This window comes from Microtus oregoni, unplaced genomic scaffold (assembly GCF_018167655.1).
Source record: "Microtus oregoni isolate MIOR12 unplaced genomic scaffold, Mior012 000010F_ref0000083, whole genome shotgun sequence".
Classification (NCBI taxonomy): domain Eukaryota; kingdom Metazoa; phylum Chordata; class Mammalia; order Rodentia; family Cricetidae; genus Microtus; species Microtus oregoni.
Genome location: NW_024543069.1, coordinates 2,694,042 through 2,709,937, shown reverse-complemented (window position 1 = coordinate 2,709,937; position 15,896 = coordinate 2,694,042). Strand labels below are relative to the sequence as shown.

The 15,896-nt window shown below is 46.0% G+C and overlaps 1 protein-coding gene across 1 annotated transcript; it reads right to left on the bottom strand.

The window, feature by feature from the left end:
* Window positions 1-6,743: 6,743 nt before the first annotated feature.
* Window positions 6,744-9,526, bottom strand: Tlr2 (toll like receptor 2). Its single transcript, XM_041658864.1, has one exon. The coding sequence runs from the start codon at window positions 9,461-9,463 to the stop codon at window positions 6,908-6,910; it is 2,556 nt and encodes an 851-aa protein (XP_041514798.1). The 5' UTR covers window positions 9,464-9,526; the 3' UTR covers window positions 6,744-6,907.
* Between the last annotated feature and the right edge of the window lie 6,370 nt (window positions 9,527-15,896).

Below are 15,896 nucleotides of genomic sequence, written 5' to 3'. Positions count from 1 at the left end.
AACTGGAGCTACAATTAGTTGTGATCACATGTGGGGACCAGGAACCAAACTGGGGTCCTCGGGAAGAAAACCAGAGTTCTTAGCCCATGAGCCGTCTCCCCAGCCCCAGCAACTAAGACTTTTATAGGCACCAGGATGCCTAATAGAATAAACGGGAGTCCTATTAAGTTCACAAGAGGGTAACAGCCTTTAACCAGAGCTAACTAGAAAGACTTAGTCCTCCATAGCTCTGTCCCAAGACCATAACATGTTTCTTCTAAGGACTGAAGGGGGTTGAGCTTGTTGCCTCTTAAGCAGAGAGACTGAGAAGGTGGCCTCGTCTGCTCTACATCTTCTATGGGAGGCTGACCTCTGTACTCACTGTCAATAACTTCATAGTGCTGGGGAAGCAACTTTTCCCCCTCTCCTCCTCTGCTCCTCACCAACCCAAACCATGTGGCTGTGTGGTAGCTATTGATAGTGTCTCATCTCTGAGTCCTATGCACAGGGGCTCTTCCAGCTGGGATATCAGAAGACCCTGCATTCCTAGGCCTTCGGGTCTCAGGGCCAGGCTGTGGGTGAGACCACCTGCTCTGCCCACAGAGTTGGCTCAGTTCGAGTCTGGAAGTGCACAGCGTGCAGGGTATTCCCCCTCCTTCCTTATCTTCTGTTCCTGAAATCCCCTTCTAAGGCGATGTGACTGGTTTCCTCAACCTTCCGTTAAGAACTTACAGAATGGCTGTAAGTCCATCTGCTAGAGAACAAGCTATCAGGTTTCCTTACATTGTCTAGAAAGAACAAGCCACTGGGTGCAACATATACTCTTATTGATATTTATACAAGGACAGGCTGTGTGAGGAAACTGGCCTTTGTAATATTGCTACCAGTGATACTGGGCATCAGTTAAGCTCCCTTTGCACAATTTATTAGTGATCCTGGAAAAAAAACAAAAGATGTGACCTCCAGAATAAACTGATGCTGCTCTTCCTGCTGCACCGAATGCCCTCGGGCGTGTCCACTGCCGGGGACCCAGAGCTCAGGTTTTGCTCACATGAAGCACCTCCTAGTTTCCCAGAGATGGATTTCTCTTTTCCTTTTTTCAACATATACCCTTGCCTTTATTGCTGTTTGGAGTTACCATGAGTGATCTCGATTTGGTCTCAGAAAACGAGTGTGGTGTAAATAGCAATAACCATAATGCTACAAATTTTTTGAAATGCTTTATTTATGTATTTATCATTTTTTATTTTTCAAGAGGCAGGCTCTCAATATGTGGCCCAGACTAACTCTAATCTCTCAAGCTCAAGTGTCCCTCCTGCCTCAGTCTCTCTAGCATCTGGGACTACACAAATCATGGAAATCACCACGCAAAACTCTTAGGAAAGCACATAGAATTTAAAAGAGGAATCTCCCCATTTGAGACACTGTTTATTATATTTGCAAGCGATGTTGATGGGTATTTCTTCTGCCTAGCTCCATGGAGAACAACCCCCTAACTGACACTCAGCTCAGAGCGTACACACATGCTGTAGGCAGAGATCTTGGGTTGGCTTTGTTACGTGGTGGTCCAGCAGTGCTGATTGGAATAGTTCAAGGCATTAGCTGTCTCCTCAAGCTGGGATAGCATCACAGACTTCCTCAATGCATTGCACGGTGGGCGTATTTTTAAATCCTTGGTCCTGCATTTAACATTAGTATTCTCTTTGGAATTTGGAGATGAACTCCAAAGAGTTCGGGAAACAAAGTCTGATGTCACACCTAACCTAATTTATCTCTGTGGAAAGAATTGAAATCTAAACAACGGAATAAACAAAGTGTGTGTTTTCCCCTTTCTTGTAACACCTACTGTTTCACCCATGCACGGAACACACTTGTTCTATCTCTTCCTGGCATAGGCATTGTGCTCCCTGTTTGACCGATTGCTGGTTGATCATATCTTCAAGTGTTTGAGAGCTTGCGACATGCGCCGCATATACAGTGGTGACCCTCAGTCCAAGATCATCTTCTTGTCGGTAGAGGCATTAAGTAGTCAACAACTCAAGGAATACATCTTTTCTGCTCTTCATACCTGACGGCATAGGCAGCTCTAAAACCGGGAAGCCCCTGTCCACACTTAGCTACCCTCAAAGCTCTAGCAGCAGGACCATGACTTTTTTGGGACCCTGGGAACTGTCAAACTGAACCCGCCTGAGGGCTGAAATAAAGAATAAGGAATCACTCCTTGGTTCACACACATGTACACACATGTACACACACACAATGTACACACATGTACACGCACAGATGGGAGGCATAATTCTGTTTTGGTACCTGATGGTGCCTTCTTCGGAGAACTCATCAGTATCTAAAATCAAAGCCGTGCACTTTTGTTTGTCTTCTACTCCGTGAAGCCAAGTTTCATCTGTTTCATCCCCTACTATATCCACAGCAGTGCCCGGCATGTAGAACCAACCTTCAGAAACATTTATTGAGATGTTAGATGCGGAGGGAGCCGGGTGCTTGTTTGTCCCGGCTGCCAAGCTAGCTTACACCCAAAATAATCTCACAGAAACTGCATTAATTAAAACACTGTTTGGCCATTATCTCTAACTTCTTATTGGCTAACACTTACATATTAGTTTAACCCATCTCCATTAATCTGTGTGTCGCCATGTGGCAGTGGCTTACCAGAGATTCTAACCGGTGACCGTCTCAGGCAGAGAATCCATGGCTTCTCTTACTCTCTTTCTTCCTCCCAGCATCCAGTTCTGTTTTCTCCACCTACTTGAGTTCTGCCCTTTCGGGCCAAACAGTTTCTTTATTAATTAACCAATGAAAGCAACACACAAACAGAAGGACCTCCCACACCATTGAGAGTAAGTTAACGTGGCAAAAGGAACTAGGTCAACAGACTACATAAGACCAGTTGGAAAGAACTAACCCAGATATGCTGGATCCTGTAGCAGTTTGAATGGGGATGCTCTCCCTGGGCTCAGGGCTTGTTTAAACGCTTGGTCCCCAGCTGACAGTACTGAATGGAAGGTTTAGGAAGTGTGGTCTTCCTGGAGGAAGTCTATCACTGGAAGCAGCTTTAGGAGTCTAAAGACTTGTGCCATTTCAGGTTTGCCCTCTCTGCATCATGCCTGTAGTTTAAGATGTAAAGCCCACCAATTACTCTTTGTGTTTTGCATGCCTACAGAACAAGCGCCATATAGTTGATACCAAGTCCTACTGCCAGCTGAGCAAGTATCCAAGCCTCCTTGGACTGTGACTACAGCAGCTTCCGTGGCTGACGCTGCTCGGGCTGCTGTTTCTCAGTAGACTCCAGACAACACTCTTCCCAGTGCGAGTCCTTCATTTTCACAGCATGGAGCCTTCGATGGGTGGAATCTTACCCTCAAATTACATTTCTTCGTTTACCATTTCAAAATGCATGGTTTCCTCTTTATTGTACTGATCTCTTTAACAGCTGTCATTTCCTCGATAGCACCTGCTTTGTTCATGGTTTGAAACATGTACACATTCTTCTCCTTGCCACACAGCAAAGTTCTCAAATCTGCTCTGCATTTTCTTTCTGCTTCTCTCCATAAACCTGGCTAACTATAGCAAGCAAAACCATTTCCCAGCCTGTGTGTTACACATTCTTGATATTTCCTCCACCAAATAAATTAATCCGTTACTTCTGAATTCGGGTACTCAAACTTTCATAACAGAAACAGACTGCAGACCAATTTTTTGCTAGACTGTGGCATGAGTGGCACCTGACCCTCTCCTGGTGAATCCTTCTTCTCGTGAGCCCTCACGAGCTGTTCTTTACTGTCTGCATAGCTATTGCCATTCTGGTCTTCCAAAATCCCCCTGGGATGGCCAGCAATCTCTGAGAATAGCATGCAAGGGCTTGTCACGTCTGTAGCTTCAAATTCTCCAGCATTCCTCTCGTAAGCCAGTTGCAAAAGCCTACAAACCACATGGTAGAAATACCTGTGCAAAGAACCCACTCCCTGGTACCTTTTCCTCTATCAGTTTCAGAGTTTCTTAGATTGAGGTCCTTGGCCCTTTTGGTGTCAATCTCTGTGCAGAATTGTGGGAGGGAGCCGCTTGTTAGTTCCCGGCTGCCCGGCTAGCTTAGACCAGAAACAATGACACAGAAACTGTATTAATTATATCACTGCTTGGCCCATTAGTTTTAGCTTCTTATTGGCTAACTCATATTAATTTAACCCATTTCTATTAATTTGTATATTGCCATGTGGCTGTGGCTTACTGGATAAAGTTTCTAGCATCTGTCTCCGGTGGCTCCATGGCTTCTCTTTGACTCCGCCCTTCTTTCCCCCAGCATTCAGCTTAGTTTTCCTTTTCTGGCTAAGTTCTGCCCTGCTATAGGTCCCAAGCAGTTTCTTTATTCATTAATGGTGATCACAGCACACAGAGGGGACTCCCACATCACAGAATGAGATATAAAGTGTAGCTATATTCTCCTATGTGCAGACACCCAGTTTTACCAGCATATTTTGCCGAAGGTTCCACTGTTTTCTCAGTGTGTGTTATATCTGTAACCTCTGCTGTAGCTCATCCATTCGCATCTGCTTGGATGGTGGCATAATTCTATTTTATTGCTATGGCTGTCTGGTGTAATTTGAAGTCAGGTGCGGTGATACCTCTAGCAGTATTCTTTTTACTTAGGATTGCTTTGGCCATCTGGGACCTTTAGTGTTTCCACATGAATTTTAAGATTTTTTTTTCTATTTTTGTAAAGAATAGTATATGAACATTCACTGGCATCACACCGACTCTGCGGACCACTTTTGATAGCATGGCCATTTTCATAATAGAAATTATTTGGCTCAAGGAACATAGCATGTCTTTCCTTCTTCAGTTTTTTAAAGTCTTTATTGTAGAGGTCTTTCAGTTCAGTAGCTGAACTTACCCCAAGCTATTTTCTCTAGACTACCATCAATGGGATTGTTTCCCTGGTTTCTTTCCCAGTATGCTGTCACTGGTTTATGGAAGGCTATCAATTTCTGTGTGTGTTAATGCTGCACCCTGCCGCTTTGCCGAACCTAACTTTCAGCAGGATGAGTAATAAAGATGAAAGTATGTTTAAATCTATCAAACCATGAAGGTATTTCTATTGCTGTTTAAATTCTTGATTTAAAAAAAAAACTGTATTGGATCCTAAAAAAGCACTGTTTGAGTTTTCCACGCTAAAACTCATGATACACTAACAAACTTCTTCCTTGAGGGCATTTTTCTATGGACAACAAGGTCACTAATCTCTCTATAGTGTACATATTAGGAACGTATTAATGATAAAACACAAAAACAAATGATTTCCTATGAAATACCTGCCCCAGTAGCAAAGCTGTACAACAGGCAACCTCTAACTCCACATGTACACATAGGTCCCATTTGGGCAGCTCTGATACCATTGTCCCCATAATCCTTCTGACAGCGAAGGCAACCAGGGAATGTGGTTTTCTAATCCTGCTGCATCTCAAAACCTCAATGATGCAGCATGTACAGATCACACTGCCCATTTTAGGGACAGAAAAATATTTTGGATTAGGTCAAGTGTCTTGCCCAAGATTGAATATTTGTTAACCCAAATATCTCTGATTCCAAAACCCAACTAACCACACAAACCTAGCCCTGGCCCAGAATTAACACTGGTCAAAGAAGGTTCAAGCCATTTTCACATGTGGTTCCCAGCACAAGACAAAAGTTGTGAGTTCAAGGCCAACCTGGTCTACAAACTAAGTTCCAGGACATTCAGGGCTGTTACACAGAGAAACCCTTTATCAGAAAGAAAGAAAGAAAGAAAGAAAGAAAGAAAGAAAGAAAGAAAGAGAGACGAAAGAAAAAGGAAGAAAGAAGAGAAAAAGAAAAGTTGTTGAGTACCAGTACCAGTGAAGAACTCTCAGCAAAAAATGACCCATTAAAATTTTATGCACTACCAAATCTTCCTTATAAATATTAAAGGCACTGGTATCTGTGTTCAGATTACTACACATGGAGTTATTTTGAATCCCAAAAAACCTCTAAGTATATAATTATTTTCAAAATACTATGTTCACATTTATTTTTTTTCAGACAGAAAGCATTATAGAATTAGAAACAAGATTTACTCCGAAAAAAAAAAAAAAGCAACAGATTGTCTGACGGGGGTAGGAGCCAGAGCAACCAGACACTGGGAATGGGCAGCTGAAATCCAGTGGAGTTCTGTACCAGAACACGGGACCCTTCCTTCAGATCCTTCCAAATCAATATTGTATTTATACTCTACTCATTAATTCTGTTCTCATGGCAAGACAAGATTTACTATGTCTTAGGTTACACATATTATTTCAAAGAATTATGTCTAGAGAACCCTATTAAATACTCAGAAAGACAAACTCAGTTTACATAAAAATGCAGCCTGAGCCATTTATACTGAGATCTCTAGTACCCAAACAGTGTGACTCCTTGCCCTTGAGATGTTGCACAGAGGGATAGCAGGTGGGATAGCAGATTGGAAAATACTCCGTAGCCACTCACACAATACTCCGTAGCCACTCCCACAATACTCCGTAGCCACTCCCACAATACTCTGTAGCCACTCACACAATACTCCGTAGCCACTCCCACAATACTCCGTAGCCACTCCCACGTGCTTCTGTCCAGAAAGCGCTGAAGCATTAAATCTTAGTCTGTGTGTACCTTTTCTAGATATGCTAAGGAAACAGGTTATTTGGATATCAATAATGGAGAGATACCTTGGTTATCTATAAAAAAAGGAAAAACAGAAAAACCGTAATATAAAATATTTATATAACAGCACTCAAGATAAAGCTCACAATTATCAGCTATACTTAAATCCTCAAGGGTACAATTCTATGTACTTAAATAATTACGTCAGAATAAACTTTGCTACAGTTCATGGTTAGGGCAAGACCGGACCTGGATGGTGAACCTAGGACTTTATTGCGGTTCTCAGATTTGCCCAAAACACTTCCCGCTGGGCTTCATCCAAGGGCCATTCCAGGTAGGTCTTGGTGTTCATGATTTTGCGGAGCTTGCAGAAGCGCTGGGGAATGGCTTTCTTCTCAATGGGCTCCAGCAAAACGAGGATGCACGCGTCATTGTTCTCATCGAAGAGCCGGAAGTGGGAGAAGTCCAGCTCATATTTGCACCACTCGCTCCTCACGAAGTTCTCAGAAAGCACAAACACGGTTTTGTGGCTCTTCTCAATGGAGTCGATGATGTTGTCAATGATCCACTTGCCGGGAACGAAGTCCCGCTTGTGGAGACATAACTTAAAGGGCGGGTCGGAGTTCTCCAGCTGCTGAACCATGAGGTTCTCCACCCAGTAGGAATCCTGCTCGCTGTAGGAAACAAAGACGTCATAGCAAATGTCTCTGCACGGAGCTTTCTTGGGCTTCCTCTTTGCCCGGAGCCACGCCCACATCATTCTCAGGTACCACAGCCCATGGAAATGGTGGCACAGGCCGCCTACGAGCAGGATCAACAGGAGAAGGGCACAGCAGACGCCAGATACTAGAAGAGCTTGGTGACACTCCAAGACTGAGGGCCGGGCTTCCTGAACCCTCTGGCCGCGCAGGCGGGATGGAGAGTCACACAGGTAGCTGTCTGGCCAGTCGGGCAGGACCTGGGACAGTGCTGGCTGCCCGAGTGTGAAGGACAAGAATTCACAGGAGCAGATGAAGTGGTTGTCGCCTGCTTCCAGAGTCACCAATTTGGGAAAAGAACTAAGTTGGTCTTTAGAGAAAGTGTTTATGGCATTCTCTCTGATCTTCATGACCAGTAACACGGGGAACAAGGAGGCATCCGGGAGAGTCTTCAGCTTGTTTCTGGAAATATAGAGCTCTTGGAGCCGAGGCAAAAACAAAGAAAATGAGTCGAGATTGTTGTTACTAACATCCAGCACCTCCAGCGTCTTTGGGATGCATGTTTTCACAGCCTGTATCCCTGTACTGGACAAGTTCAGGAAGCGCATCTTTGGTGGCCACTGACAAGTGTCAGGCATAGGACGGAAGCTGTTGCGGCTGATGTCAAGGGCAGTCAGGTTTTTCAGAGTCAGTAAAATCTCTCCAGTTCTTTTTAGTGATTTCAAATAATTCTGCCTCAAAATTAAAGTTTGGAGAGAAGGCCAGGCGTCCTCACAGGCTGAGTTTCTCAAATAGTCTTCAACCATCAAATTTTCGCTGAGGTCCAAGAACTCTAATGATTTCAAACGCTTTGAAAACTCACAAGGGACCAGAAAGACCTTGCTGTTCTCTACTGTGATGCGCTTAACTTTCTCTAGGAGATGGTACACAGCACTCAGATCAGTAACTGAGTAGAATTGGGGGATCTGCAACCTCCGTATTATTAGCGTTTCTACTTTGCCTAGTTCTCTCACGGTGTCTGACGCAGAGGGCTGGAAATCGCCCACTCCGTTTAGGGTGCAGTCATCGAACTCTACCTCCAAGAGTTCCGGGATGTAACGGAGCAGCTTCAGCAGATCGTTAAAACTTCCGTCGGTGAGATCTGCGTTTCGGAATGCTAACTTCTTCATCGGCGAATTTATTTCATCTGTGGACAGTTCTGAGAAGCGGAAGCTGGCCACGCTAATATCTCTCAGTTCTAAATATCCCACAGAACTCAGGATGTCTGCAAAAATCGCCAGGAGGAAACCAGACTGGCTCAGGTGAAGGGTCAGGTGATGGATGTTTTGAATCGACTTCAGACTTTGGGAGTCATAAGTCTGGAGACGTGGCGCTTTGATCTCAAGTTCGTCAAGAGAAGTCAGTCCAGCAAAATCTATCCTCCTAATCCCACTGAAGCTGTCGACGTTTCCTACCCTGAGAGTCTGTAAATTTGTGAGGTTGTAAAACAGTGATGTTTCCCCCAGTATCCTGTAATGATTTCCTAGCAAGTTTAAGTATTTCAAAGAGGACAGAGGCCTGAACCAGGAGAAAGATAAGTCAGATAGGTGGTTATCAGACAAGTCCAAGTGCTCAAGACTGCGCAGGGAAGAAAAGGCACCTTCCTCTATTCTGTTGATCCTATTGGACTGCAGCATCAGAGCCCGGAGGTCCACACACCCCCGCAGGTCACCATGGCCAATGGAGGAGATCTTATTGTTAGACAGGTCAAGACTCTTCACGGCTGTGGAGAGTCCTGAGGGAATGGAGGTGAAAGACCTGGAACGGCCATCACACACACCAGCATCACATGACAGAGGTGCCTGAGCAGAACAGCCCTCCCTTCGGAGGTCTTTTATGGCCACCAAGATCCACAAGGTCCAGAGAACACGGAGCATCCTCCAAGATTTGACCTGGAAATGAATGAAGCACTGGTGAGTGAGTGTGCCAGTTGCCACATCACGGCTCTCCCCGTCGCGGGCACGGCCCCCTCTCAAATGCGTGCGTATAAACAGTAAGTTGGAGGCAAATGCAAACCATGAATGAAGATAAAAAATTAATTTTCTGGGGGGCTGGAGAGATGGCTCAGTGGTTAAGAGCATTGACTGTTCTTCCAGAGGACCTGAGTTCAATTCCCAGGAATCACATGGTGGCTCACAGCCATCTGTAATGAGATCTGGTGCCCTCTTCTGGCCTGCAGGCATACATGGAGGCAGAATGTTGTATACATAATAAATAAATAAATAAATGGATAAATAAATAAATACAATCTTTAAAAAAATTAATTTTATGATATATACAATAATGCTAGCAGATATTTGTCGGCCAGTGAAGAAACTAAAAAAACCACAACCATCTAAGAAAGATAAAAAAAAAACAGGACTCAGTAAATGTGGGTTGAAGAATAAACAAACAAATACATGGAGGACGGAACAAGAGTGTCATATGGGCTTCTATTTCTCTAATGCCTCCAGCTTGCCTCATCAAGCATGCCTCTTCCTTGATTCATTGTCCCCATGGTCCATGATCCCACCAGACTAAACCACCTCTTTCACGGGACACATAAACCAAATTCAGGCCTGGAAACAGCCCATTCTCTGACCAAAAGAAAAATTCCATGCCTACTCAGTCTGCCTTGCCCCTATTACTAGCAGACAGAGGGTGATTTGGAGCCCTAGGCAGAGGGAGTCACGGTTTGATGAGATGAGGAGCATTCAGACCATCAGAACCTTCTCCTTCTGCAGCGTCAAGTCCAAAAAGCTGCATCCAAACCCACACGTGAACGAAAGGCGGTGGTTTGCTTCACTTGGCTGATCCATTCATGGGAGAAGCCCACACTTTTCTCCCAGTGCCCTTGTGGGTCCCGTGTGCCATTGGTATATTTGCTCAGTTAAGTAACACCAAAATTTACAAAATTCTTTCTGCACTTATTCATTTTGGGGGGACATACATGTTCCACAACATATGAGTGAAAATCACAGAACAATCTGAGGAAGCCTGTTCTTTCTACCATGTGGATTCCGGAAATTGAACTCAGGCCATCAGGCCTGGTGGCAAGCGCCACTTTATTGTATATTTATATTTTGCCCGAGTATATGCATGTGCACCGCGTGTGTACAGGACCCTAGGAACCAGAAAGAAGGCAGCAGATTCCTTATAACCATGTGGGTGTTGGGAACTAAATCCAGGTCCTCTGGAAGAGCATCAAGTGAGCTTTACTGCTGATCCATCTCTCCAGCCCTATAGCATGCTTTTGTGCGTTTTTAACTGGTTTTGCATTTTCCCTTTCGATTTTTAGTGTCCTTAAGAGATGTATCTTTTGGAATCAGCAGGTGACAGGCCTGGGATATAGCTCATCAGTAGAGCGCTTTGCTAGTGTATGTGGATTAGACGGGAGGTAGTGGTGCATACCGTGATCCCAATGCTCCAGGAGGTGGAGGCAGGGGGAGCAGTAGTTCAAAGCCATCCACTGTCCTGTGGTGAGTTCAAAGCCAGCCCATAAGACATCAGACCCTCTCGAAAAGATATGCCAGCAGATAACAAGTAGATTGTAGATGCTAAGTCTCTTCTGACACTATCCATCTGATCATTTAAGTGAGATTCCTCTTATTCAATATAAATTAGCATTTCGAAGTTTCCAGTCATTGCATATGTACCTTCTGATGCCCCCCTTTTGTGTTCTCCCTTAATTTGACTTCTTCAAACGTGGGGGTGATTTCTCATTGGGCATTTATCCCGGCAAATGTCAATTTGCTTATAAATTTAGAAGTTCAAAAAGGTTAACTGGTAGCTTAGAAACTTCTAAAAAATATTGTCAACACCTGGCAATTTTGGTAAAAGTTGAAAACTTAAGGCGCAAGTGTTCTATTCTGTTCTTGGAACAGAAAGAAACTCAGAATATGGTGACATTTTCCAATAGTCACGGTGTTCGCTGTTTCCCTTTGGGGGAAGAAAGGAGGGTCTTTAAGACGAGTCCCCAACCCACGCACCTTTTGTTCTTTGCTAAAGATTCGGTAGCATAGGCAAAACCTTAAGTCAAATCAAAATCGTCCCAGCAAGCTAAGCTGTTTACACCCGAAGTAATTTCTCCTTTTTGAAAACAGAAAAGCCTTTTCCTGGAGTCTAAGATGTAAACACAAGGTTCTCATTTATGGAACCAGGAAGTCATAAGGGGATCCTCGGAGAGTCCTTCTGTGAAGAACGCCACACACTCTGTTTGCATGCGGTTTCGGTGAGTTGTTTTTTGACCAGAGATGAGACTCGGATGCATCCAGAGATGAAGGAACACAGAGACATGAAGCCCCACCACCATCCCACAGACACCAAGAAGCAAGATTTCAGTTAGAAAGAAATAGTCTGCACCGCCTCAGGCGACATCTTTTCCCCTTCTAGGTGGCAAAACAACCTTCACTGCTTCCTAGTCCGAAACAGTGATTGCGGACACACCCCCCACAAGTGACTGTCACGACCGACTCTGCACCGGGCTCCAAGCCAGAGGGCTGGGCTGGAGGGCAGTCCTTTCCGGTAATGCCAGGGCAGCGCCGTGGTCACCGAGAGTTCTAGGGCTGGGGGGGAAGGGGGGGGCGCACTGCAGATGCTCCCTTCCCTTCGGCGACCCTGGAGCTATAGAGGCTGACAAGCTCCGGGCTCTTCGGTCGCCGCCACTATACAGTGCTCCTCCCCTCTCTGGTACCCCACTTCCCGCAGCGACCACAACTAGAAACAGCTGTCTCCGAAGCCCAGCCGCACGGCTGGGGGCGCAGGTGCGCGACGGTGGGAACCGGGTCCCCGCTGCGGCGCGGAGCTCCCAGCGGCTGCCCCGTCGCCCTTGGCACTTCTTGCCCTCGAAGGGGTGCAGGGACCCTGCAGCGAGAGCGACCGACCTACCTGGAGAATCTCCACCGCCGCCTCTCGCCCGCCCGCGCCCTCCGGTTGTCCGGACCCCTACGGCGAGGACCGGGAAGTGAGGGAAGGCGACGTCCTCAACCTCGGGCTCGAACTTCCCAGTCGCCGGCACCGCCCCGCGCGGCTGGCGCCGCCCTACAGGGGTCTATAGAGGAGCTAAGCGTGGCACCAGAGCTTGACTGGAGCCAAAGGGCAGGAAACCCAGAACTGAGAGGCCAGTGACTCCGTGTGGGATTTCCCCTAGACCGGGCAGCGAAGGGCAACCAAAGAGAAAGCTGCGTGGCAGCTGGCGTTATAGTTGAATTGAGCACTCTCTCTACTGCTAGAATTCTAGCAGGAAGGAGATATTCTAATGGGACACTTATACGCTCCATTTGGTTAATGGATTATTGCAACAATGAAGCCCCAAGGAATTGGAATTTCCTCCAGGTGTCTCCGGCTGAGAGAAGTTAAAGGTTGCAACCGCCTGCCAATCACGGGAAGTTTTTGTCAGTTCACTGTGGCAGAGAGACTGGAAGCTTGGACAATCAGATGGCTGAATGGCTGCGGGTACCACACCTTGACCAAGACTGCGTACTCATGGATACTTCTTGCCATACATAAACTTAAACGCTCCACAGGATGATGGACTTAGGATGGGATGTCATGCACCTCTTTTTTAAGTCGTCTTCCTGTTGTGTCAAATCTTAATCATTGAAGTAGCTTATTGAGGTTCGAGAGGCTAGCTAGCCAGGGCTGCCGAGTCAATCCCAAAACCTCACCTTGCCCTCGAACACAGCTTTTGAATTTCTCTCCATTCTCCAAAGCTGCAACTTGGGCTCAGGAGTATTGTTTCTTTCTCGCTCTTTTCAACACTTTTTCCCCTTGCCGGCCTATCTCTAGCATCCGTTTCCGTGATACATCTGTTAGAATAGTCTTCCAGTCGCCTTCCAGACTTACTTGCAAGTGTCATCCAGGACGTAAAAGGATAAGGACAGCCCAGATTCCTTTCTTTCCTCACACCCGACCTGTCCCTGAGGGTGTGCTGAGGGGCAACCCATTCTTCCTCCCCCTCAGGAAGACTCCAGGCTCTCATTTCTACCTGCGACTTTAAAACTAAGTACTTCCCTTTTTGTAACCCAGATTTGCATCTCAAAATGATTCTTAAAACAGCCCTAGATTGATTGGTTTGCTCCATCTTCCTCTGCAAGGAATAATTATAAGGGGAAAACCTCCTACTTTTAAGCGAGTTAATAAACCTCCCTGCGTGTCTGTGATTCTGTGAGACCTTGGCAAAGGGAGAGAGGGTGCAGAGCAGACACCTTACTCCTCTTTACCTAAGGAAACGTCCTGTAAATCTAAGCAAGGTTTGAAGCCAGAATTTTTCCTTAATCAGAAGGTTCTCTTCTGTCCTGGGTTCCACATCTCTCATCTTTCTTAAGGCTCTCTAGAAAGTTACACACACCCTCTCTGTGTCTGTATCTCTGCTTGTATCTCTGGTTGTGTGCCTCTGTGTCTCTGTCCCTCTCTTTGAAAGTTACATCCTTGAACCTGTTGAAACGAAGTGGAAAAAGAGAAAAGGTGGTTTCTTCACACACACACACACACACACACACACACACACACACGCCTGGAAGCCACACAGGACAAGGAGACTCAAAGAAGGACCAGTGTGTTGGCGCTTTAAGAACCTCTTCATGACAGAGGTAGGAGTGTATAGCTTTGATCCCAGCACTCAAGAAGACAGAGGCAGGTGGATCTCTGTGAGTTCAAGGCCAGCCTGGCCTACAAAGCGAGTTCCAGGACAGTGAAGGCTGTTACACAGAGAAACACTGTATTGAGGGGGAGAAAAAAATCTCTTCATGGGAGAGAGGACATATCTGAGAGGGATTTGCTTCTAGGCGAGAGAATGCACCCAGAGAAGAGGCTACTGGGCTCTCGATCGTTTGGTTTGCCTGGTGAGTTTAGTCTTTGGAAGAGTCAGTGACAATAAAGTTCTTCTTTGACAGATCCAGAGGTTGTGTGGCTAAGACTCAGGGAAGCCCTCCCACATTTGCTGTCCCAAAAGTTGTGAGTTTGAATTCCAAGCTGACTCCTTGGGGAGTATCATTTTCTGACCCCTCGCCCTTCGAAATTCAGTGAAGCTCCATCAGTAAGCAGCAATACAAACCTGAAAGGGATCTGTGTTCTGCAAAGTCTGGTTCTATATGTTGACCATGTGACTAAGCCTCCCGCCTCTGCAGCAGCTGCCTTCCTTCCTCTGGATTTCCCAGACAGCTGAGCATGCTTTCCTTAACCCTGCAAACTGCTCTTCCTCCTTCTTCTCTCATGAAATTTCCTAGGTTAACTGAATTTCCTGCTTTGTGATCCTAAAAATCAAAGCCGAGAAGAGCCATTTATTGCTGCCTGGTGTGGAGGCTCCCACCTACAACCCCATGATCTGGGAAGCAAGGAAGGAGGGGTGTAGGGAGTATTAAGGCCAGCCTGGGCTACATGAGATGCTTCCTCAAAAAAACAAACAAAGCTGTTCATCTATCCGCAAATTTCTTGCAGCAACATCTGTGCGGTGTTAGCAGATCCTACAGTGATGCTGAGCCTGGACTCTTGGCTGCACTGGTAGGTGCCAGTCACCAACAAAACACACCTCATATCTCCAAGACTGCTCCAGAGAGGATTGTTGTATGTGAAAAATAACTATTTGGTGCAGCCACACCAGGAAGATGACCAAAAAGGTGCCTAATGCCCCATCCTAAGTTTATCAATCCCATCACGGGTTTAAGTTTAGGTAAGGCAAGAAGTATCCGTAAGTAGACAGTCTTGGTCAAGGTGTTGTACCCCAGGTCATCCAGCCATCATTACCCAGGCTTCCAGTCTCTCCCCCATGGTGAGTTGGCAACTTCCTGTGATTGGCACACAGTTGCAACTTTTAACTTCTGCTGGTGGGGAATTCCAATTCCTTGAGGCCTCATTGTTGCAATAATCCACTAACCAAAAAGAGAGTGTGAGTGCCCTTCAGAATATCTCCTTCCTTCTAGAGTTTTTGCCCTGGAGTGCTCAACTTAGCTAAAATGTCAGATGGGACGCACCATAACCATTTTTACCCAGAGCTCTCCAGGACTTCCTCTTGACCTGGAGCCACACCCACATCAGCCTCTGGTCCCAATCTGTAGAAATGGTGACATAGCCCTGCCCCACCCTTAGCCCCACGAGCTAGCTCTTTAGACAAAGTTTATTTTTGCAAAGCCTCTGGCAAAATCTTAAGCATACATCTGAAAACGTATTGTGACCGAGTGAAAGGTTACTGTGTGGCAACCGGAGAACACGGAGTCTGAGGACGCAGTCAGTCTGAGGATGCAGTCTGAGGATCCAGTCTGAGGATGCAGTCTGAGGATCCAGTCTGAGGAGGCAGTCTGAGGAGGCTGGCTGAGAGCAGGATTGCCCCTTTGGTCTGAGCACTGGTAGAGGTAAAAACTCCAATGGCTGCTGCTCTGCTTCTCTGATCCTTTAGCTTTCATCCCCGGATAACTGACTCTGAGCTTTTATTTTAAAGAACAGTTAGAATTCATGCAACATCTGACACCCAACTTTTGGGGTACAAATTGATGAAAAACCTATGAGCCACCAGCATAAGCCAGAGCTACACGTGGTCAG